General features: G+C 43.4%; 1 protein-coding gene across 3 annotated transcripts in view; it reads right to left on the bottom strand.

Annotated features, from left to right (window-relative positions):
• MCCC1 (methylcrotonyl-CoA carboxylase subunit 1) overlaps positions 1-25,743 on the bottom strand; it is a 57,252-nt gene that overhangs the window by 6,150 nt on the left and 25,359 nt on the right. For 2 of the 3 annotated variants that reach the window (XM_069104792.1, XM_069104790.1), the window contains exons 11-15: positions 22,044-22,227; positions 12,513-12,622; positions 10,408-10,624; positions 8,096-8,182; positions 3,306-3,355 (exon numbers count right to left, since the gene is read on the bottom strand). In XM_069104792.1, coding sequence (XP_068960893.1) covers positions 3,306-3,355; positions 8,096-8,182; positions 10,408-10,624; positions 12,513-12,622; positions 22,044-22,227 — 648 coding nt within the window. The remainder of the gene's footprint in view (positions 1-3,305; positions 3,356-8,095; positions 8,183-10,407; positions 10,625-12,512; positions 12,623-22,043; positions 22,228-25,743) is intronic. The other variant, XM_069104791.1, reaches the window with a different exon arrangement.

Below are 25,743 nucleotides of genomic sequence, written 5' to 3'. Positions count from 1 at the left end.
TCTTCCCCAAGTCGCAGCCATACAGGGTCACCAAAGAACCTCAGTGCTAAAAGGAAAGAATTTTGTTTAAGGAGATTTCGGGAGGCTGGTGAAACGGCTGTGCACTCCCACACGCAATTCAGATCTCATACTTCGCCATCCTTTTGTTTTTCCCTTGCATGGAGAGTTAGGTTAAACTCTCCTGAGTGATTTTAGATCTTCCCCACAGGAGATTCTGTGATGTTCTGAGGACAGATGCCAGAGTAAAACAGCATCCACAAACTGAAGGGAGTTAGTAATTTGTTTAGTTGTTTTTTAGTCGTTTCTGACTCTCTGTGACCCCATTTGGGATTTTCTTGACAAAGACACTGGAGTGGTCTGCCATTTCTTTCTCCAGCTCATTTTACAGATGAGGAAACTTAGACAAACACAGTTAAGTGACTGGCCCAGGGTCACCCAGCTAGGAAATGTCTGAGGCCAGATTTGAACTCAGAAAGAGTTGACTCTGCTCTGGGTCCTCTGTGACACACTCTGGCACCCCCTAGTTGCCCTGTGGTAATAACAGTGATGATGATTTGAAGATCAGATGAGATCATATTTGTAAAGTGCTTTGCAAAGCTGAAAGTATTATATAAATGCTGCTATTATGATTAACATATTTAATACAATCATTAGTAGTAATGATGATTATATTCATTATGGTAGTAGTATTTAATGCTCTTTGGTTTGCAAAGCCCCTCACGAATATGGTCTCATTTCATCCTCAAAACAACACTGGGAGGTAGTATTGTGACTTCATTTTACAGCTGGGGAAACTGAGGCAAACAGGTCAAGTGACTTGCTCACGGTCACACAGCTAGATAAGTGTCTGAGGCTGGGTTTGAACAAAGTTCTTGCACCCACTACACCACCTGCTGCCTCTGGCAGCATCTGGAAGGCCTCATCATTTACAAGAATCTCTCTTCCATCTTCACTCTGCACAGGGCCTCCTCCACACTGGTGGCAAAATTCTCTGGCAAGTCAACATTTCCCATTTTTTGCTCCCTTGACGGCAGTAATCGGAGAATCATGAAGCAAGGTGAGCACTACGGCTGCAGCGACCAACAAGGTGAGCACTACGGCTGCAGCGACCAACGAGGTGAGCACTACGGCTGCAGAGACCAACAAGGTGAGCACTACAGCTGCAGAGACCAACAAGGTGAGCACTACGGCTGCAGCGACCAACAAGGTGAGCACTACGGCTGCAGAGACCAACAAGGTGAGCACTACGGCTGCAGTGATCTGAGAATCTTGTCTGGACATAAACAAGCAGAGACGCCTTCTCGGAGGAGGGTCTCAGACTGCTCCCAAGTCCTCCATGTGTGCTCCACAAACAATGTGTTTTCATTTCAATATGAAGATATTGTCTGCTGTGACTCAAGTCGATCCATCAACAAGGATTTGTGCTTGGTAACATGCTAGCCGCTGGGGACAGACAGAAAGACAGACATAAGACATTCCGTGTCTTCCAGGGTGGTGGCAACATGACTGGCATCACTGTCCAAGGAGCTCATCACTGCCCAACATGGATGCCCCAGGACTACAGCGGCTGCCCAGTCATCTCTTGCCGTCTCTCGAACAGAAAGGCAGCCTGGCAACAAGGTTGTCCTTGCCAGCGTTGAAGGTTATGTCTGCCATGGCAGGGAGCATCATGGCACAGTGCTGGTGAGTTGAGTTCCTCGAACTAAATGGTACCATGATTTTAGGGCAGGATTGCACAGCAGTTTTCCAACAAAGGTCTGACATGTTGTTAATCCAATTCAATCCAATTTAACAGACATTTCTCAAGTGCCCATGCTAGGGGTACAAAGACAGAAATGAAAGTGCCTTCCCTCAGAGACCTTGGATTCTACTGAAGGGAGACCATGGGCATGGAAAAGTAAATACAAAATGATCTTAGGATGGAGAACACACATACACAACTGGGCGGAGGAACACATGCTTCTGGAGAGGACAGCACCCGGTCTAAGCCCTGAGAGAAGTGAGTGATTCTTTTTAATTTTATTTTTGGATTGGGGAAGGCTGGGCAATTGGGGTTAAGTGACTTGCCCAAGGTCACACGGCTAGTACATGTTAAGTGTCTGAGGCCAGATTTGAACTCAGGTCCTCTTGACTCCAGGGCCTGTACTCTATTCATTGTGCCACCCAGCTGCCCTGAAGTGAGTGATTCTAAGATAAGGTGGGGAGGAAAGCACACTTTTGAGGCCACAAAGGTACAGCGGCAGAATGAGTTTAGGGAACAGCTTGCAGCCCAACCTGGCTGGAATGTAGGGCATGTGAAGAGAGGTCTGCTCACCCTGACCTGTTTTATTGATATCCCAACACCCTCTTGATGAAACATAATGCCAGACTGGTTGCATCTTTCTCTTCTTCCCAATCAACCAACCACGTGAGTATTTATGTAATAGTTAGTGGTACCAGACTGGAAAGTGGATAGAGATTGTTGTTGTTCAGTCATGTCTGACTCTTAATGACCTTGTGGACCACAGCAGGTCCCTTCTATCCCCCACTATCTCCCAAAATCTGTCCAGCTCACAAGTAGAGATATAAGAGACAAATGTAGAGTGGCAATAGAAGTGACCAACAATGATAAGCAGACCGGCAACAGTCTACAATCCTCCCATCCCCCTGCTCAAATACATTATGGAAAGAACTACAAGGAGACCCAGCAGAGACAGTACATGGTTTTTAACAATCATTCCACATACATGAGGTTGATTTTCCTAGTTTCTCATTCTTAGGGAAGGTAAGTCAACCTGTGCCAAGGTTCCTAGACAATCTGCCTATTTGGAAGGATGGCAGGCACTGTTTAAACATGTGACAGAGGGCCAGATCTCACCAGAAGAAGATTCTCTTACTGAGTGTTCTTGCTTGATTCTTCTCCCTAAATTTGAATTTATGGGTATTTTGTTAATTTTTTTCTCTTGCCTTGACCAGTCTTGGTCAGAGATGATCAGACCTTTCCTGATGCATATTTATAACTGGAAAAAGGTGGGCTCCTACCCACATGCCAACAATGGTATAGCTGTCATCCTCAGAGCCACAAGGCAGAAGCCTTTATGTGTCAGGTTTAGGAGATTATCTTGGATCCAAGCATGTGGCTTTACTCAATTTCCAATACGAAAGAGTGACCGCTAAGCTGGACACACAAAAGAAGGAATCAAATGATACAGAACTAATTTCCAGAAGCCACCCTGGAAGGAGAGCAGCTAGGCAGTGGCTCAGGAGTTAGTCAGATGCATGCTCAATCTGTCAGAAGACCCTTCTGACAAAACTGGATGACGTACCTGCATGCTGTAGGACCCGTCCCGGTTGTACTTCACAGCTATGGGCACCTCTAGGAACAAGGAGCAAAAATGAGAAAAGTCATTTCTAAAAGGAATTCATTCATTTAATGACAAAGAAGCAAAAGTCTCTCCCCTGAAATATAGTGCTATTCTTTTTTTTAAATCAAATGCTTTATTAACTTCTAGTTTACATCAGCCATTTCTGAAAGATTTTGAGTTACAAATTTTCTCCCCATTTTCCCCCTACCCACTGCCCCAAAATAGTGGTCCCACAGGATATCCCCTCCTCCAATCTGCTCTCTCCCATATCTTCTCCCATACCCCCTCTGACTTTCTAGTAGGGCATGGTGGATCTCTATGCCCCAGTGCCTGTATATCTTAGTTCCCAGTTACATGTAAAATAGTATTGATAATAGTATATATATATATATATATATTTTTTTTTTTTTTTAAACATTTGATTTTAAAATTTTGAATTCCAGATTCATTCCTTTCCTCTCTTGTCACCCACCCTTACTGGGAAGATAAGCAGTTCAATATAGGTTGTACATGTGTAGCTATGCAAAACATTTCCATAGTGGATATATTGCAAAAGACTGACTATATTTCCCTCCCTCCTATCCCACCTTCCATTCATTCTATTCTCTACTTTGATCCTGTCCCTTTTCAATGTGGGTGCTTCCAACTTCCCTCCCCCCCAGCCTGCCCTCCCTTCCATCATTCCCCCTCTCATCCCCTTCCCCCCTATTCTCCTGTAGGGTAAGATACCCTATTTAGTGTTTTTGTCATCCCCTCCCTGAGCCAAATTCAATGAGAAAAAGGTTGACCCATTCCCTTTTGCCTTCCTATTCTTCCCCTCCATTGTAACCATTTGCCCTTGCCTCTTCTATATGAGATAGTTTATACCATTCTGTCTCTCCCCATCTCCTCTCATTATATTCCTCTCTCACCTCTTAATATCACCTTTTAAGTATCATCCCTTCCTATTAAATTGGTCCTGTACCCTCTATGTATACCTGTACACATATATACACACATTCACACGTATATTCATATGCCCATATACCCTCCTATATAGACATATATATGCATGTATATACACATTTCTGTTCCCTTCAACTATTCTCATACTGAGAAAAGTTTCATAAGTTACAATTATCATTTTTCCATGTAGGGATGTAAATAGTTCAACTTTGATAAGTTCTTTATGATTTCTTCTCCCTGTTTACCTTCTCATGCTTCTTGTATCTGAATGTCAAATTTTCTATTCAACTCTGTTTTTTTCATCAAGAATGCTTGAAAGTCCTCTATTCCACTTAATGACCATATTTTCCCCTGAAACATGATACTCAGTTTTGCTGGGTGGGTGATTCTTGCTTTTAATCCCAGCTCCTTTGCCCTCCAGAATATCATATTCCAAGCCCTTCGATCCCTGAGTGTAGAAGCTGCCAGATCCTGGGTTATCCTGATTGTGTTTCCACAATATTCAAATTGTTTCTTCTTGGCTGCTTGTAATATTTTCTTCTTGATCTGGGAATTTTGGAACCTGGCTATAATATTCTTAGGAGTTTTTTTTTGGGGGGGGGGATCTTTTTCAGGAGGTGATCAGTGGATTCTTTCAACCTCTATTTTGCCCTCTGATTCTAAAACATCAGGGCAATTTTTCCTTGAGAATTTCTTGAAGGATGATTTCTAGGTTCTTTTTTTTTATTATGGCTTTCAGGTAGTCCCATAATTTTAAAATTATCTCTCCTGGATCTATTTTCCAGATCAGTGGTTTTCCCAATGAGATATTTCACATTTGCCTTCTATTTTTTAAATTTGTTTGGATCTGTTTAATAGTATCTTGATTTCTCATAAAGTCATTAGTTTCCATTTGCTCCAATCTAATTCTGAAGATGATTCTCTTCAGTGAGCTTTTGAGATTCTTTTTCCATCTGGCAAATTCAGCTTTTTAAGGCATTCTTCTCCTCATTGCCTTTTTGAGCCTCTTTTGCCATTTGAATTAGTCTACTTTTTAAGGTGAGATTTTCTTCAAGTCATTTTATAATTTTCTTGCATCATTTTCATTTCTCTTCCCAATTTTTTCTCCACTTCTCTTATTTGAGTCTCAAAATCCTTCTTAAGGTCCTCTATGGCCTGTAACCAGCTTGCATTTTTCTTGGAAGCTTCTGGTGCAGGTGTTCTGACTTCACTGTCTTTCTCCTGTTCCATGCTTTGATCCTTTTTATCACCAAAATAGGAGTGCAAAGTTGGGTTGCTCTGTTTACTTTGCTTCCCTCTTTGCTCATGTTTCCACTCAATTTCTTGACTTTTGGCTTTTTGCCACAGTAGTACTCTCCTACCAGACAGGGGAGCTTCATAACAAACGCTGGGGTTTTCTCAGCTGCCAAAGGTTGGGTGCCCTCTCTGAAGCCTCCACACAGTCTGGCAAGCTGGTCGCACACCCCAGGACCTCCAACCTAGACCGCAGTCCAGATCCAGGCAGGTTAAAGCAAGAGCAATTACCCTTCAGACTGGTTGCTTGGTGCCCCTACAAACTGTAGACCAGGAGCTGAAGCTGCCACATGGTGGTGGCTGCATTGCTGTGGCTCTTCAGAGGCTTCGCACCCCAGAGGCAGAGGCCGACCGCACTTTCAACTACTGGATCCCAAAGCCCACACTGCACTGACCTCTCACCGTGTCCTTAGCATCCATGTGTTGATAATTCTGGAAACGGCCACAGCTGCTGGTGATCTGTAGTCCCTCCAGCCGGTGGCTGGTCTGGCCTGTCCTGGGGCTAAAACCTTGGGCTCCCGCAGGGCTGGGGTCAGCTCCCAGAGTGCTGCCACTTGCTGCTGGTCCACCAGGCTGTCCTCAGTGGGAGGTTAGCTTCTCTGTGTCATTTTGTGTATTCTGTAGCTCCAAAGTTTCTTCAGAGTCATCTTTTACATGAATTGGAGGAAGTCCTGTTTCTACTCCGCCATCTTGACTCTGCCCAATATAGTGCTATTCTTATGAGGGCAGGGATGCCTCTTCCTTATTCCTAATGGATAAAGCCTGAGAGTGGAGTTTCTCTTACATTTGCAACAGACTACCCTGACATGGTCAAGTCAGAGAGTCTGAGGATGAAGGGATTCTAGAAATACTCCTCAGGATGTCACAGATGAGGAAACTGAGACCCAGGAAATTCACCTCTGGTTTTGTGCAAAGTCAAATACTGAGGGAGTGGCATTTAATCCCAACTCCCTGACCCCTCTTCCAGGACTCTCTTCACTGCTCTTTGACATTCTTTGTTCAAAGGGTGACTTGGATCAGGGGGATTTTTCTAGATTTTTGTTTTTCTGATGTTGAAGGAAAACACATTGGTTAAAGTATTGATTTTATTGACACCTGCTACTAATTCACTGGGTGACTCTGGGACACTCTCTCCAGGTTTCAGTTTGCTCTTTGTAAAATGAGGAGAGGTGATCTTTAATGCGCCATCCAGTCTGTATTTCAAGTCTGCCCCTGGAGAAAACAAGCGTGGACTTTGGAGGCTACAAAGAAGGTAAAGGTGGCATACATTTTCCTGAGGAGTGACAGCTGGAAAGAATCTGGACTTGGGGTTGGTCACTCCCTGGGTGACCTAAGGTGAGGCATTTTCTCAGGATGGGCCTCCATCTCCTCATCTGTAAAGTGAGGTGGTTGGATCAGATAGCCACTGAGGACCTAACCAGCTCTTGAGTTAACATGCTATGACCCATTAACCATGGGTAGAGGGCTCTCAAATCGATTTCTCCAATTGTTGGTAGGACATCGCCACCTGGACATGGACAGGTGCCTCAAGGTCCACCTGTCCAAAGCCAAACTCTCTGTGCTCTCTGCCAGACCACAGAACCACTCTTCTCCCAGTCTGCTGGGCTTGGAGTCCTGGCATTATCAATCAGTCAAGATGTGCAGTTAGTCACTACCCAGGTCCTGTGGGGTCTTCCATTCAGCAACCCCTGCACCTGCTCCCAATGAGGAAGAAAAAGGGCTGTCTCTAAGAACCCAAAGAAGCTGCTGAGAAGGCTCTGATCCACTCAGATTTTAAAGGACACAAACCCAACATAGAATGAAGGGAACCAAGGCAGACACAAGAGAGAGGGCATGAGGAGCAAAAGCATACAAAATAATGCCAGTGAAGCTGCAGTGTGCCAAGCTGAGACTCAGGACACGAGCTGAAGACAAGGAGGAACAGGAGAGGCAGGAGATGGAGTGCGATGAGCCCAAAGAGGCTGGGCACTCGGCTGAAAGGCTCGTCTACTGTCTGCAAGGCCACAAGCATGTTTTACTGTGCCTCCATTTCCTCCTCTGTAAAATCATTGATTATATTTACACTACCCACCTTACAGGGCGGTGGTACGGAAAGCTTCTTGCACTAAATAAAATGAATCGTGAGACTGTAAGATTTATAGCAAGAATGAACCATGGGGGCCATCGAGGGAACCCCATCATTTTACAGATGAAGGTGAGATGAGGGCAGTGAGGAGTTCAGCCCAAGGTCAGACAGGCAGAACAGCAGAGCCCTGACTCGAACCCATATCCTCTGATTCCCAAACTAGCTCTCTTCCCTTTGCACGACTCTACCTTTCCCATGCTACTGGTGAAGAGCAGGCATCTGAGAGTCCTTACCTATAGCTTAGCTGCTTTTCAGCCTTCCTAGTGGTGAAGGCCTAAAGCACTAATAACCAGAGCGTGTTTGCTTGGAATGGCGCTAACAATGGTGACCCTTCTCCTCAGCTCAGAAGGTAGCATAAGCTCAGGCTCTGCCTCCCCCTGTTACTTACTGTTTTTCCCATCCTGAAGAATCATGTTTCTGATATAAGAGACATTTAATCTTCTTCCACTGCTGGATGCAAAAGGTGAAAACTGATCTGGAAAATTGTTTATAAAAAGTCACAAATTAAAGAGCAGAAAGTCCTTAAACAGGTACAGAAAACACACGAGATTTCCAAGAAATAGGTTCTAGAAGTGATACTAAGCCCTTCTGTTTGTTTTGTGAATATGCCACCCAGCAAGAGGAAAGAAGGGCCAGGTCAACAGCGCGCATGTGACGTCCTGAAAGCCATGACACTGAAGACCCTCGTGAAGTAAAGCCAAGAGCCAACTGGCCCCTTCTCCAGTTTTCCTGTCTTTATCTCTGATCTATGGGGACCAGAGAACCTTGAGCCAAAAGGGGCTCTGAGGGTCATAGCGTCTAGCCCCCTCATTTTGAGAGGAGGAAAATGAGTCCCACAGAGGCTCAGGTAACAGCCTATGTCCAGCAGGCGGAGAGCTGGAAGTCCAGATCCCAAGTGTGACCCTTGGCCAAAGTACATAACGAGCTGAGGCTTATAAAACACGTTAAGTACAAAAAAGAGGGGCAAGGCCTTTTACTTATATCGCCAGGCTATTTGGGGGTATGGTGCAATGTTAGATAACAGAGGGGAAAGGGAAAGTGGGTCACTTCCACTCTGCTTCCACCTTCTCTGTCATTGATCTTCACAATGAAAAGGGTAAAATCAAGATTCTCCTCTTGCTAGGGGACAGATGCCCAAGGTAAGTTAGGTGAGTGCCACTTGGCTACACAAACTGGGTTCTTGAAGAACATGCTGCTGGCTGTGGAGACTGGGAAAGGTGCCAGAGGACTGGAAGTGGACAGATGGCCCAACTTTAAAAATGAGGAAGAAGGTGGATTATGTAATAATAAACTTAATGTCTCTTCTCAGCAAAACTCTAAGAGGACTGACTGAAGGGATAGTAGGAGAGGACCTAGAGAGGGAAGCAGCCAGCATGCTTTGGGGACAAAATGATTAGATGAAGAGATTATGGAAATGATGAAAACACAGCCCATTTAAATGCAAGCAAGGCGCCAATGACAATATCACGAGAGTTTGTTACCGTCCTAAAATATCAGAGCTGGAGGAGATCACATTCATTCACTCATTCATTCATCCATCTGACAAGGCACAAACCAACCAAACCCGTCCAGACTTGGCCGGAGAGTGGCTCAGCTGTAGTTATATTGATGCTGTTCTGTTCATGACTAAGGGGTTTAGTTAGCTGACTGTAGAGCTCACTGTGAGCTAAGAGGGTGACACAGATGTCCTCTAAAGACAGCAAAGGGCACAGTCCGGAACAAGGGGCCCAGACAGCACTGGGTGGGGAGGAGCTGGAGTGTCCTATTCACCTTTGGGCTCTGGGCTTTAAGAAAGATGTTGCCAGCTGCAGCAAGCACAGAGAGGAGCAACCGACATGGGGAGGGGACACCAAACTTCATCATACGACCATCAGGAACGTGAAGGAACCGAAGACATTTAGCTTGGAAAAGAGAAGACTTGGAAGGCTGTGAAAGCTGTCTTCAAATGTTGACAAGGCGGTGGTTGGAAAGAGGAATTACTTGTTCAGTTTAGCTCTAGAGGACAGAACGAGGTCCAGCAGATGGAAATGATGGGGAGGTGGATTGTATATCGGTATAAAGGATGAAGGTTGGCCCAAAATGGAGCTGGCCAATCCTTGAGTTAAGGAAATTTGCTGTTTCTGGAGGGGTTTGAGTAGAGGCCCAATGACCATTTTGTCAGAAAGGTTTTTAGGTCAATTTAGGGTTTTCTTGGCAAAGATACAGTAGTAGTTTGCCATTTCCTTTTCCAGCTCACTTTACATATTAGGAAATTAGGCAAAAGGGTTAAATGACTTGCCCAGGGTCACACAGCTAGCAAGTATCTGAGGCCACATTTGAATTCAGGTCTTCTTGATTCCAGGCCCAGCATTCTATTCATGGTGCCACCAGCTGCCCCAGAGCAGTGCCATTTAGATGGCACCTTATAGTTCTCAAGGCACTTTTCTCATGACAACTGTTAAAGGTGAAAGGGACTTCCAAGTCTGACTGGGGGTCAGACCAGACAACCTCCCATGTCTCTTATGACTCTGGGTTTCTATTATTTCATAATTCTGGTTGATGAATGAGTACTATTAGTACCTATCAAGTGTGGAAGGCCAGTACTCTCAGTAAAATTCTGAAAAACACCATATTAATAGAGAATAGAAGAAAAAGAAGTAAGCTTCCTCAGACTTAATTTCATACAAACTTGATAACTGGAAGGAGAAAAGTAATTCTTACCCTCTGTCTGAACTCTGAAGGCATTGGTCACAACCTTCTCCTGGAGGAGGAGTCCCAGAGCAGCCTGACATAAAACCTCTTTGGCCGTGGCACTTGGAGTGGGGAGCAAGTCATGGCAGTGTTGTGGGATAAAGTCTGTATGCACGTTGCCAGCTTCAAACTCAGGGTGTCTGGAAAGACTCAGTAAGAAATCGATGTTGGTGTTCAATCCTGTGACCTAGGGAAAAGCAGGCAAGTTTTGAATGGGGTTTAAAGTCCAAATGCTTTTAAGGGCCTAGACCAACCAGTGCCTGGAAAAACCACAGATGTGGAAAATTAGCCACAACTAAGGTGCTCAGGTAGCATTTATTAAATGTCTACCATATGCCTGGCACGATGACAGGTACTGGAGATACAGAGACAAAAACCAGCCAGTCCCTGCCCTTGAGGAGCTTACAGTCTCTCAAGGGAGACAACAGGTACCCATATAAATGGACCTGGACCCATGATGTCATTGGTGTACAGAACTCCTGGTGAGGAAGCTCCCTTTGCCTGTGCAAGTTGGCACCTGCTCTAGATTGAAGAGAGTTGTCTTGGACATCTTGTCACTTGTGGGTCAAAAGGGTCACACAGCCTGTACATATCAGAAGAGGGCCTTGAACCTGAATCTCTCTTGCTTTCAGACCAGTTCTCTAACCATTACTAAACTGCATCCAAATATACACAATGAATGCAAAGTAGATAAATACAAGGTAGTAGGCAGAGGGAAGGAGGTCACTAGCAACTGACAGCAGGAAACCCTTGGTGCAGAAGGTGGCACTTGGAAATGACGGAGACTATGAGACAGAAGTGAATGAAGAAATGAATGGAGGAATGAAAAAGCATTTAAGTGCTTGCTATGAGCACAGCACTGCTAAATGCTGGGAAAACAAATGGAAAAGAAGGGCAGTCCCCATTCTCTAGGAGCTCACATGGAAATGGGGGAGATAACTCACAGAGATGTCAGTGGCAGCCAGATGAAAAAGACTTGGGGTCCTTCGGGAAAAGGAATGCATCTTCTTTCATGTCATTTCTACTGATAAAACCCATATCAATTTCTGATAGTGAGCCCTTTGACAATGCCAAGGCCTTTGGTGGCGTGGCCATCCTCCTCTGGGCCCTTGGCAGCTGTGGCTGGAGGACAGGTGGCTTTGGGGCAGAGCTGCCAGGCCTGGGGCTCCTGGGCTTAGGTGCCCATTAGTGGAAGTTAATCGGCCCTGCTTCTGTCTCCTCATTCAATCTTCTCCCCGACACAGATTTTTAAAATGTCATTTCTTTCATCTTTAGAGTTCACCATCAGCTTCTCCTAATTCTGGGCATTCACAGATTGTACTGCTCTTGTATTTCTTACCTGTCTTTGCTTCTAATTTTTATGTTATAACATTTTTAAGAATCAGAGCTCATGAGTTCTTTGCTTTGCTTCTTGAAGCATGGGATGAAAAAACTCAGTGACTTGCCCATAATGTCACCCCAATATGTCAATGTCAGATGGCCTCTGAGGCCCTTTCTGGCAACAGATCCATGATAAGATGACACAAATCCTGGGGGAGGGGGAAGTGACTGTAGGACATTTGGACTGGAGTTCTAATTGCCAGGGCAAATCAAATCAACACCAGTTACATGGTGCTTTTCCAAATAGCAGTCTAAAAAGAAACCAGCTCCTTTGGATGCAATCTGGTAACACACTAGAGAAATGTAAAACAACCCTCCAAAGTGAACGGCATCAACTATTATCCAAGCCTTATTATTTTTTTCTTCTGGGGAAAAACGACCCATAGTTTAACTTTGCAAACCTATAGCTTGGAATTTCATAAGTCACCTTATTAAAACAGGCAATCAGCATGCAATTCCTACCTTACGTGAGATCCTTATTTCTAGAACTTTTCTCTCCTAATTGAAATCTGGACATTTTGAGACTTCATTTTGCTGTAGAGAAATATCCTGTCTGTGTCTCATGATACATACAAGGCTATGGACACAGCTTAGACCACAAACTAAGTTAACAGAGAGAAAAGTCCCATGCCACTGTCTTGTAAGCCACTACAATAACCTCAGAGTTGGATACAATGAGCTTCCTGATCACTCACGTTGTACTGGTGAAGGCTGTACCGAAGCTTCCTCAATGCTGCTTGGCGGTCGGCAGCCCAGACAACGAGTTTTGCAATCATGGGGTCATAGTGCACTGAAACTTCATCACCTGAAATAAGCAAAGAAAGTTTTTGAAGTAAAGTTTCACCTGAGGGTGTGTGGAAACACAAACTTCAGAAACAGGGTCCCCTGCTCAAGAAAGTCCAGCATCCCCAAGGCGAGCGGCTAAAACACTTTTTTACAGAGGGTGTCTTGCTGACTGCTTGAGCAGTCACCAAAAAAAAAAAAAGTTACAAATACATGGTCCTTCCTTTGTACAAACTAGCTCACACGTTATTAGGACCAACATCTGGCTAAATGGACAGGCCAGTTATGGTCTCAAACCAGAACTGCTTTACATAGATTCAACTCAACAGAAACTTAAGTAGCTTGATAGACACCAGGCACTGGGGATACAAATGCAAAGTCCAGAGATCATTAGCAGGGTTCTCTTGACCAGGGCTTCTGAAACTCTTTCCACTTGAGACTCCTTTCAGTTTAAGAAGCACTACGTCTTGGCCTGCAAACTCCAATTTTGCTGCTTATAGGAGGACTTCTTTTTCTGGGAGGAGTGTTCACAGGGAAAGGATTTCTAGGATTCAGAGGAAATCCTTGAGAACTGATATCTACTCAGGATGTTAATGGGATAAACTACAGGGAAATAGAGGATGGACTTTTCTTCTTTATCAACCACCATACTTCAGTGCTCCACTGGAGCCATGCCCTCATGGGGGTGGGAGGGCGGAGGGTGGGGGGTAATCCCTGCTAGCAGGAGTGGCCACTTGTCCATTCCTTCTCAGTCTCTCTAATCTTTGCCCATGTCTTTTCATATATTTACCACATTGGGCTGGCAAGGTGGCGCAGTGAAATAGAACACTGGCCCTGAAGTCAGGAGGACCAGAGTTCAAATCCGACCTCAGACTGTGTGACCTTGGGCAAGTCACTTAACCCCAATTTCCCTCCCAAAAGCCCCCCCCCCCCAAATCTACCAAATTAGACCCACTCGATGCACTGAAGGTTTTCCTCCCACATCTGTCTGTTTTTGTGGAATCTTTTGGGTTTATACTTTAATTATACACATGGTAGCCTCAGTGACAATGATGAACATTTTGGAGTGCTATGAGTTTTGTCCAATTCTCATGCTTTGTAGTCAACTAGCTGCTTAATGGGTTGGTTTCAATTTGCTGTAATTATATAATATCTTTTCATAGTATTGTTTCTTCTTTTAATTTTTAAATTAATGATACAAAACTATGTATAGCAACAGTTTTTTTTAAAATGCAGTATTTAGCAGTTTTTTGGTCTTTATTTTCTTTTTGATATCTTTGATTTTCATATCACATTTGTTTCCAAATATACCCCTTTCCCTTTTCCTCCTCAGAGAACATTCCTTGTCCTATCTTTTTTTCATAAAAAATGTAATTAATTAATCTTTTTACATCCCCAAAATTTCCCCTTCCTCCTCCCTGAGAACCACCCCATATGACAAATATATATATATATATATATTTTTTTTTTTCCCCCCCTTTTTGGAGGGGGGAAGATAGTATAATTGCAGTTAAGTGATTTGCCCAAGGTCACATGTCTAGTTTTGTGTTAAGTGTCTGAGGCCGGATTTGAACCCAGGTCCTCCTGACTCCAGGGCCAGTACTCTATTCACTACACCACCTAGCCGCCCCAGACAAATATTTTTGAAGAAAAAAGAGAAGAAAAATCAACAAAACTAATGGATACATTGAAAATGTGTGTAATACACTATAGTTCTAATCCTCCCACCTCTGCAAAGGGCTGTGGTGGGGTGTCTTTTTGTGTCTCTTCTTTGGAACCATGCTTCTTCATCATTTCTGCAACATTCAGTTCTGATTTTTAGAGTGTTATCCTTCTTATTTACATTTTTGCAGTCACTGTATATATTGGTTTCATGGTCCTGCTGTCTTCACTCTGTATCAGTTCATTCAGATCTCTCCATACTTCTCAGTATTCATCACGCTTATCATTTCTTATGGAACAGTGATACTTCACTACATTGAGGTATCACAATTTATTTAGTTATTCCCAGTCAAGGCACATCTACCTTGTTTCTGATGCTTTGCCATCACAAAATTGCTGCTATAAATATTTTGGTGTATATGGGGTCTTTCTTCTATCAATGGCCTTCTTGGGGTATAGGCCCCAAAGTAGTGGAATCTCTGGGTTACAGAGTATGGACATTCAATTTACTCTATATAATTCCTAATTGTTTCTCAAAATGGTTGTACTGATTCACAGCTTCACCAGCCACAGTTAGTGAAGACAACTAGAGTGATTATCTTCTCATGGCCCTCCAATATGGACTTTCTCATCTTGTTTCATCTTTACCAATTTGCAGAGTATGAAGTAAGACCTCAGGCCTGTTTTGACCTGCAAATCTCTTATTATTAATGATTTGGAACATTACTTCATATGCTTGTTAAGAGTTGTCAATTTTTTGGAAAAATGTTTGTTCATATCCTTTGACCACTTATCTACTGGGGAAATTGCTTTTATCCTTTTTTCTAATTGGTTATGGATGGCCTTTTGGTTGGTCTCCCAGCCTCAGAGATCTCCCTACTTCTATCCACCCTTGCTTTTCCTAAAGTTCAGGTGTAACTACTGCCCTCTGCCCCCACCCCATCTCTCCAACTCAGTAAACTTGAGTGTCTCCACACTGATGCCTGGATCAAGTACAAAATCTTCTGTCTGACCATTGAAAACCCTTCACAGTCTGGCCCCTTCCTGTCTTTCCAATCTTCTTATACTTTATTCCCCTTTATGTATGTGATAACCCAGCAATACCGACGTCCTTGTCGTTCCATGCACACCATATTCCCTTTTCTGACTCCATATATTTTTCACTGGCTCTACCATTTGCCTGGGATGTTCTTGTCTCTGGCTTAATCTGACTTGGCTCAAATCCCACCTTGTGCAGAAGACCTTTCTCAGCCTATCCTTTTCCCCATAGGTGCCTTCCCTCTGACCTTACTTTTGATCTATTTGGTCTATTGCTGTTATGTCGTTGTTGGTCTGTTGTGAGCCATTCCCCCCCCCCCCCCCCCCTTAGAATGTGAGATCTTGAAGGAAGGAACTGTGTTGTTGTCTCTCTTTGTATCTCCAATGCTCAGCCTATTGCCTGGCACATGGTAGGCACGTAAATGCTTGCTGACTGACAGTTGATGATTTGATTGCACAGAGATGGAAGATTCTGAGATGACTCCCACACTGCTACACTAGTTTTTTGTGTGTTAAGATCTAACCAATTTTAATTTTTATGAGATCCTTCACTACTCACTATAGCCAGCCTCTTTTGATTCTCCTCTTAAAAACCGTATTCATGATACACGGGCATGAGGTTTGTGAAGCGTCTGCATGCCCGTGCCTCCTTTTCATCCTAAATTGTATTTTTCAATGATTGGCCCCGTCTTCCTCTATGTCACACGAAATCACGAGTTGTGCAGCTAAGGACCCACCACTTCAGTGTCATTCTTTTTTTTTTTTTTTTAAAGCAATCAGGGTTAAGTAACTTGCTCAAGATTACACGGCCAGTTATTTCTGGGTGTGGTGCTGAATATCTGAGCCCAGATTTGATCCCCAGGTCATCCCAACACTGGAGCCGGTGCTCTTGCTTGCTGAGCCACCTGGCTGCCCCTAAGCAATTGGGGTTAAGTAACTTGCTCAAGGTTACACGGCCAGGTGTTTCTGGGTGGGTACCAAATTCAACATCATTCTTGACTGGCTTTCACCTCACATCTACAATTGTTGCCAAGTCTCATGCTTGTCTCTGCCTTCATAACTCCTAAATTCAGGCCCTCATTATCTTTTTCACGTGGATTCTCACTGTAGCCTGCGGGCTGGTGTCCCTGCCACAAGTCTCTCCCTACTCCAATCCATCTCCAGTTCATCCTCCATCCAGCTGCCAAAGTGATTTCCCTAAAGTTCGGGTGTGACCCAGTCTTCCTCCTATCCTCTCTTGTTATCTCCAGGATCAGATATACAACCATCTGCTTGGCATTAAAGCCCCCCATAACCTGGCTTCTTTTGGCCTTTCCTGTCTTCTTACATTCCACTGCTGTTCACAGACTAGATACAGCGGCAGCCACCTTCTGGCTGTTTCCCCACCTCCTGTCACGTGTCTGGAGTGTTCTGCATCCTTCCCTCTGTCTCCAGGCTTCCCTGAAGACTCACTTCCAGCCCCTCCTTTGGTAGGAGGCCTTCCTTTCATGGCCCCTCCCACCGCTAGGGTCTGCCCTCTGAGGTTTCCTTGTTGATATGGCACGTACAATAGAGGCACACTCTTTGCCCGCTGGGAATGTGGGCTCCACACAGTCAGAGAGAGTGCCTTTGTCTTTCTTTGTAATCCTTAGGTTTAACACAAGGCCTGGTCCATAGGGAAAACTTGTTAATTGATTGTCTGATTCTGTGAAGCTCATCATGTAATTTCTCCACTTTTTCACTTTCTGCAACAGATATTGACAAATAAATGGCAGTTGTTTTCACGGCAGCTTGTTGTGAGAGCAGCAATATGACGTGGTCAAGTGTCCTGTGAAAATGGATTTCTTATTGCCATGGGGAGCACAAGGAGACCAATTTCTTTCTTTCTTTCTTTTTTTCTTTTTGGAGGGGGGAGGCAGGGTAATTGGGGTTAAGTGACTTGCCCAAGGTCACATAGCTAGCAAGTGTTAAGTGTCTGAGACTGGATTTTAACTCAGATCCTCCTGACTCCAGGGCTGGTGCTCTAGTCACTGTGCCACCTAGCTGACCAATTTCTCTAGTTCCTTTATTTGCCTCTTAGAAGAGAGGCCAGGCCTTGTCCTACGGTTCCACAGCCCTGATTGCTTTATCTTCTGACTTCACTTAGAGTGAGGGGTCTTTACTTGGGGTCTGTGAACTTGGGTTTTTAAAATATATATTCTGATAACTGTACTTTAATATACAGACAGTTCTCATCTTGTGTAAATTTTGCATGATGCAAATTTGACTTTAAGTAAAGAAATAAAAACACTTGTGTTAACTTTACTGGTCAATACTGGGCTCTCTCTCTCTCTCTACTCCTGCCCTTTGGTTCAGTGCTCCATGGCTTCCTGCCTCCTCCCCCCAAAAAGTCACAAACTCCCCCCAAAATCCTTCAAGTGAAAACAGAAGAATGCACAGAGAGACTGTGGGATTGAGGGCTTGGCATGAGATCTACTGAGACCTTTGCCTGGATCTGCCCACCTGCCTGCGTGTCTATCCTCTATGTGGCTGTCTTCCCTCCATTCACGCTTGGCTACTATGTGTCTGTCCTGACTTCTGCATGTCGCCCATCCTCTCTTGCTTAGGTCAGTGTCCAGCCTCTACATGTCTGCCCCCTTTGTGTTTTTCCTCTCCATTCCAGTAGAGCCCCCATGCGGCTGGCCCAGGCCCCTGTGTATTCCTCCTTCTCTCACTTCTCTGTTCCTGGCCCCCAATCCCTTATGTTCTTGAACAGTGTGTTGTTCCCCTCCCTTCACAGGCATGCAGCCCCCTCTTTGCCTCCCTCTCTCCCTTCCATGGGCAAATCTGCATTAGGTAAAAATTGCTTTTGTGGGGGTGGCGAGGCAATGTAGTGAATAGAGCACCGGCCCTAGAATCAGGAGGATCTGAGTTCAAATCCAGCCTCAGACACTTAACACTTACTAGCCATGTGACCTTGGGCAAATCATTTAACCCCAATTTCCCTGCATTCTCCCCTCCAAAAGACAAAAAAAGAAAAGTTAAAAAAAATGCTTTTGTGGAATGATCCACTCACATAAAGCAAGAACTGTCTGCGATTGATGTCCTTTGTAATCCTATGTATTTTATTTTATGCATTTAAAAATATCATCCTGAGAAGGAGCTTCACAGAACTGCCAAAGGGGTCCCACAACACACAAAAGCTTAAGAGCCCCTCACTTAGAGTAAGAATGTTAACATGGATGGGAATCAGTTCTTTCAGGAGTGTACATACTAAGCGGTCATTAGATAAAAAACTCACATTTCAAGTACTGGCCATTAAGTTAATGCTTGTAGGTGCTATAAAAACAGTGTGACTCTTGGACTTTCTTCCCAACACTGAAATGTAAAAAATGATTTCACTCTAATTTAGGTGTTAGCAATACAAGCATGCATGCCTCATTTTGTCCTCTGGGGGTCACTACTATGGGCAGCCTGCAGGCTGCTTTAGTATCTGTGAAATATTAGTGGTAATCTCAAGGGCCAACTGGTGACCCCATTCTCTTCTTTCTAGTGCTCACAAACTATTTGCTTTGGTAGCCAAGATACTCTATGAACCGTCTTCACCTGTCCTCTCTACATCTCCTTAGGCTGGCAACTGGTGGACAATCCAGCATGCCAGTCAGCAACTGGGAGATGGTCAACACCCCTTGGTCCTGACCCCCTGCACACACACAGACATACACACATATACACATACACACTCACACACATACACACAGACACACACACAGACATACACACATATACATATACACACAGACACACACAGACATACACACATATACACATACACACACAGACATACACACATATACACATACACACTCACACACACACAACATGAACAGCACACTCTTCATCACACACATGAATAGAAAAGTAGTATGAACTATGGCACATTGGTTTTTGAAGGTGGTTGCCTCCCTTTTGTCTGATCAGCTCCTAGGAGAGCATGTTTTTTTAAAGTCGCATTCTGTTCAATAGTGAATTAATAACATACGTTTGCCTCACACATTTCCAAGTTCCAAGGCTGACTCCATGCAATGTCAGAATCACCATTCCCCTGCCCAATGTAATAGTAATGTAATTTAAAGATCCCCTTGTATTGGCTTGGTTTTTGGTTTGATTGTGTTAAAACCCAGAGCTTGTGAATTCCACTTGTGGAATTGTTGACATTAAAAGAGAGGGCTGAACTGGGCGGAGCTGGTGACGTAAATTTAGAGAGACACAAGAAAAGAGAGGCAGAAGAACTTTTTGGAAGCAGCATCTTGGAGGCAGAGAGAGATGGAGAGGATTGCTGAGGGCCGCTTTGAATTGCCCAGCACTTTTGAGAGCTGCCACCCAGAGCTGCCAAGGACTGAGGAGACATGGCTGTTATGCTGGTACTTTGTCTGTCTGTTCTGATGTTGTTTTGCCAGATTTGTCCACTGGTGAAAGACAGTCCTGTTGTTGCAGAGGTCTTAGTACCTTGCTGTTGGTTCAGAAGCCCTGAAGAAGGATTTTCTTATTGTATGTTTACAGAAATCCTGGAAGAGGGTTTTTTTAAAATGTTTTCAGGGGTCCTAGGACTGTTCTGCAGACAGAGAATGAATTAATGAAGACACTGACAATGTATCTTGTGGCCTTGCTAAGCTTTGTCCCCCCAGGAACAAAGATTGCTGAGAACTTGCCTCATGTCAAGATGAAGAAAAGACCTCCATTTGGGTATTAACTGCTGTGCTTAAGCTTGTTGTAACTCTGGGGTAGATTTAATTGTGATCCAGGGGTAGGGAACTTTTGACTTTTTTGTGCTCTGTGATTAAACAAATGAATGTACTTTACTTATGATTGGAAACTAATCTCCATTTGAGAAGAGGGGCTTTGTGATGAACTAAATGAATGTACAGCCGAGGGGTGGAGTAGTATTTAGAAGAAGGATTTTGTGATTGATTAAATGAATATAATGTCCAGGGGTGGGGTAGTACTTGGAGATTATTGAGTCACACTTGGTAAATGCTGTATTTTGAATTATGCTATATGTTGATTCTCTCTGTTCTTAATTTGTCACTGAATAAAATGGAGAGCACCTATGTTGGTATTTTGAACCTTGGGAAGTTGCCTTTGCTTGGCATTACACCCCATAAACCCCCTTCCTGAGCTCCTGCACATACTCAGCCTGCCTCCACAACACCAAAGGTGTCTCCTGCCAGAAATGGCTCCTTTCAGCACTATGAATAAGCATGGACACTGAAAGTGGCAGCACAGAGCCAAGTGAGAAAGAAGGGCTGAGCAGCCCGTGACTGCTCAGTTATCCCAGGGCTCAGTGAGAGCCCCCTGAATGCTCTCTGTGATCAGTGAGAACACAACTTCTTCACATCAGCGTTCCAGGCTCAGCCTGCCTGTCCAGTTCTATTTCCAAATACTCACTTGTGCAGCTCAGCTGGTTTCCTCCCTGTCACCCCCACATGCCATGTGGTTTTTCACGTTCAGGGACATGGGAGGCCATCTAATCCAGCCCATACCTCTGCAGCACCATGTCTTTGAGAAGTGGCTGTGTGGGCTCTGCTGGGAGACCTCCATGGAGGGGCCCTCTCCTCCCAGTGCAGCCCGTGCCACTTGTGGCATGCAGAAAGGTGACTGACCCATTCTCATGACTGGGATGTTTCCTGACAGCCAGCTGACATTTGCCACTTTGACACTTCTACCCACTGCTGCTGATTCTGTCCTCTTGGGACGAACAAGTCTAATCCCTTCTCTAAGGGACTCTTACCCTTAGATATTCGAAGACAATCTTTGAGTCTCCCTGACTCTTCTCTTCTTAGACTAAGTGTGTGTGGTTCCTCACCTAACATGGAATCCAGGCCTTCACCATCCTGGCCGCCTTCCTCTGGATGCCCTTCGACTTGTCAAGTCCAGTCTCAAACTGGACTGCCCAGATCTGACGCTCCAGATGAGGTCCAGCAAGGGCAGAATACAATCAAAGAATACCAACCTCTTCCTGCAGTCATGCCTCTCCCCATGTCACGGCAGTCTCCTTGCCTGCACATCCCACAGCTGATTCCTGTGGCGTCTGTTGTCCTCTCACATCCCTCAGTCCTCTGGCCTAGAACTTTACCTTTCTTCTCTCTGCTTACCTAATTCACATCTTTTTCAAAAACTAACTCAAATCCACTCCCTCTGTAACTGTGACTAATCCCCCATCAGAGTGACAGTATATCCTCCCCCCCCCCCAAAGAACTCTGACAGCACCACAGAATCCATGTTGCAATTAATTAAGCAGATCCCCTGGATGTCTCTTCTATTGTCTTGAACTGTTATTTAATTCTTTAATTGCTACTTAATGTAGTTTCAATTCTTATCTACACAAAGACAGCAGCTCCTTGACACTAGACCCTGTTCTCAACCAGACTTGTGAGTGTTCTCCATAATGTTGTGTGCAGGATATGCAAGCAACCAGAAAGTACTGATGGGAGGAAACAATGAAAGCTTTCCAAATTGGAGTGTGAGGTTCACAGATTTTCAACTGTCACTTTCGAAAGAATGAAAAACAATGGCAAATACACGTATGCCCTTAGAATGGCTGTAGAAGAAGAGAGAGCTTGCCTGGCCAAAGGGTTTGGGAGGAGACTGTCGCCAAGATAAGAAAGAGGCCCCATGGGGCTCACCACCTCCTAACTGGCCACACTAGGGAGGTGAGCACAACAATCACTGTCCTTGTTACAGGCAGAATGAAAACAACACAGACCATCACTCATCCTACTTACCTTGCCTCACTCCAGTCTCAATCCTAACACTAGGCTCTGGGGGTGGTGTAGACAAATGAACCAGGGGTCCTGCCCCAGGCATGAAATTATTCCGAGGATCTTCTGCATATATTCTTGCTTCAAAGGCATGGCCTTTCAGTTTTATTTCTTCCTGACTCAAAGGGAGCTTCTCTCCTGCAGCAATCTAAAAAAAGAAGAATATTTTTCTGTTTGCAAAAACCCATCTTATAATAATGTTAAAAGCATTAGCAAACCTTGGTTCTGGACCTTTCTGGACTGAATATCTAATTTTACTTAAAGCACAGCCAATAGGAATGATAGTATTTGGATCCATTCACATTTGTATACTTTGAGAATTTTTGAGATGCCTTTTCTTGGTGGCCAAGATGGAAATGGTTTACAAGTGAACATGAATGGCAAGGAGTTTTGTGGCTTCCTCCCTAAAGCAATTAAATTTTGAGTCCAAATGTCAAGGCTGGGCACAGTGATGGTTGGAAATAATCATGAAGACTTCTAGAGGTAGAGCTAAGATGGCAGAGTAGAGGAAGCACTTTAGCCAAGCTTTCCCAATATTCCCCTCCAAGCAACTTTTAAAATAACGCCTCAAGTATAATTCTGGAGCAACAGAGCCAACCAAGTATAGGGTAAGACATTCTTCTAGCCCAAGACAATGCTGGAGGTCAGAAAGAGAGATCTGTGACATGGGAGTGGAGGCTGGCTCAGAGACCACGTGGCAGCAATACCAGTGGTGGTGGCAATATAAGTAGCAGCACCTTTGGGATGGAAAGGAGATTGGGCAACTGGTTAGAAAGAGACCACAAGAACTCCTGTGCTAGCACTGGGTGCAGGGCAGGGCGCTGTTGGGCAACTCTATTGTCTATGTCCACTCTTGGGTCACAGTTCCATGGCAGAGAGGAGCACTTTCTGTCCCAAGGGAGCAGGGGCCCTGAAAAGCAGAATCAATAGAAATCCCTAGGGATTAGGGCCCTTCCTGGGTAAGGACCAGAGAGCAAATCAAGAGAGCAGTGACCTCACCTCTCCCTGGATCATACCATCTTGGAAGCACCAAAAACTTCCAACTCACCAAAACTAGTTCTGAAATCAGTAAGGAAAAAGTCTGAAGCTTAGAAGACTTCCCTTCCTCCCTATGCCAAAAACAAAGCTCAACTTTAACATAAAGTTCAAAGGCTGGGAAAATAAGCAAACAACAAAAAAAAACTTGACTATTAAAAGTTCTGATGGTGACAGGGAAGATCAAGACACAAACTTAGAAGAAGACGATGATGTCAAAACAACTGCAAGCAAAGCCTCTAAGAAAAGAAGTGAATTGGACACAAGCCTGACAAGAATTTCTAGAAGAGCTAAAAAATTGATTTTCATAATCAAATAAGAATGGGAGAGATAATTAATAATGAACACACAATCAAATAAAACTGGGAATAGAAATGAAAGAAATGCAAGAAAATTATGAAAAGATAGTTAACATGGGTCAGCTAGGTGGCGCAGTGAATAGAGTACCGGCCCTGGAGTCAGGAGGATCTGAGTTCAAATCTGGCCTCTGACACTTAACAAACACACCAAAAAAAACTAGCCATGTGACCTTGGCCAAGTCACTTAACCCCAACTGCCCTCCAAAAAGCCAAAAAAAAAAAAAGATAATTAACAACTTGGTAAAAGAGTAAAAAAAAATATTGAAGAAAATAACACCCCAAAAAACAGAACTGGCCAAATGGGAAAAGAGATACAAAAGTTTGCTGAAAAAAATTATTCCTTTAAAATTAGAATTGGACAAGCAGAAGCTAACGACTCCATGAGGTATCAAGAAAGACTATAAAAGTCAAAGGAATGAAAAAAAAATAGAAGCAAATGTGAAACATCTCATTGGGAAAACAACTGACCTGGAAAATAGAGTGAGGAGAGATAACTTAAGAATTATTGGACTACTTGAAAGCCATGATCAAAGAAAGAGCCTAAACATTATATTTCAAAAAATTATCAAGGAAAATTGCCCTGATATTTTAGAATCAGAGGGTAAAATAGAAATTGAAAGAATCCACTAATCAGCACCTGAAAGAGATACCAAAATGAAAACTTCCAGGAACATTATAACTGAATTCCAGAGCTACCAGGTCAAAGAGTAAATACTCTTAAGACAAAAAGAAACCACTCACAGACTGTAGAACCATAGGATCACACAAAATTTGTCATCTAACACTTTAAAGAAAGGGAGGGCTTGGAATGATATTCTGAAAATCAAAGATACAAACATTACAACTAAGAATAATATATCCAGCAAAACTGAGTATAATCCTTCAGGAGAAAAATGGATATTTAATGAAATAGAGCACTTTCGAATATTCCTGATGAAAAGACCATACCTGAATAGAAAATTTGACTTTCAAATATAAGACTCCAAAGAAACATAAAAAAGGTAAACATGAAAGAGAATTCATAAGGGACTCACTAAAGTTAAATTGTTTATATTCCTATATAGGAAGATGATACATGGAATGCCTAAGAACTATTATGAGGGCATTTAGAAGGCCTCCACATAGATGGAGGACACTAGAGTGATTTGATTATGTTGGAATGATTAAAAAATGGATAGATGATGAATGTACTGGGGAAGGGGAAAGGAAGAGGAAGAATGGAGGAAATTATCTCATATAAAAGAGGTGTGTAAGGAAGAGGTTTTACAGGGAAGAGGGAAATGGTAGGGGGTAGGATGGGCAATATTTGAACCTCACTCTCATGTGAAATGATTCAAAAAGAAAAAAAGATATATACATATTCAGTTGGGTACAGAAATCTATCTTACCCAACAGAGAAGTAGGAGGGGAAAGCAATAAAAGAAGGGAGGGGGCAGGAATGATAAAAGGGAGAAGAGATAAAGGGAAGTTAGTAGTCAGAAGTAAAACAGAATTTTGAGGAAGAACAGGATAAAGAGAGAGAGAGAGAGAGAGAGAGAGAGAGAGAGAGAGAGAGAGAGAAGGATAAATAGAAGAAAATATGATGGAAGAAAATGTACAGTTAGTAGTCATAGATGCAAATGTGAATAATATGGAAGCAGATAGCAGAATGGATTAAAAAAAAGAATCTAACAATATGTTGCTTACAAGAAACACTTGAAACTGAGAGACACACAGAGTTAAAATAAAGGACTAGAGCAGAATCTATTATATTTCAATTGAAGTAAAAAAAACAAGGCAAGGTTAGCAATCATGATCTCACACAAAGCAAAAACAAAAATAGACCTAATTAAAAGAAATAAACTGGGAAACTACATCTTGATAAAAGGTACAATAGACAACCCAAATTCTTAAAGGGAAAGTTAAAATGAATTACAGGAGGAAATAGACAGTAAAACTGTACTAGTGGGGGTCCTCAACTTTTCCCTCTCAGACTGACATAAATCTAACCATAAAATAAATGAGAAAAGTTGATGAGATGAATAAAATTTTAGAAAAGTTATGATAGACCTCTGAAGAAAACTGAATGGGAAAAGAAAAAAGTATATCTTTTTTTTTTTTCTTTTTGGAGGGCAATTGGGGTTAAGTGACTTGTCCACAGTCACACGGCTAGTTTTTGTGTTAAGTGTCTGAGGCCGGATTTGAACTCAGGTCCTTCTGACTCCAGGGCCGGTGCTCTACTCACTGAGCCAGCTAGATGCCCCCGAAGTATATCTTTTTTCAGTCACACA

Source organism: Petaurus breviceps, unplaced genomic scaffold (assembly GCF_028583685.1).
Source record: "Petaurus breviceps papuanus isolate PSGF00001 unplaced genomic scaffold, PetGlider_PUasm1.0 688, whole genome shotgun sequence".
Taxonomy (NCBI): domain Eukaryota; kingdom Metazoa; phylum Chordata; class Mammalia; order Diprotodontia; family Petauridae; genus Petaurus; species Petaurus breviceps.
Note: the sequence above shows the minus strand (reverse complement) of the source record. Positions and strands in the feature narration are given on the sequence as shown.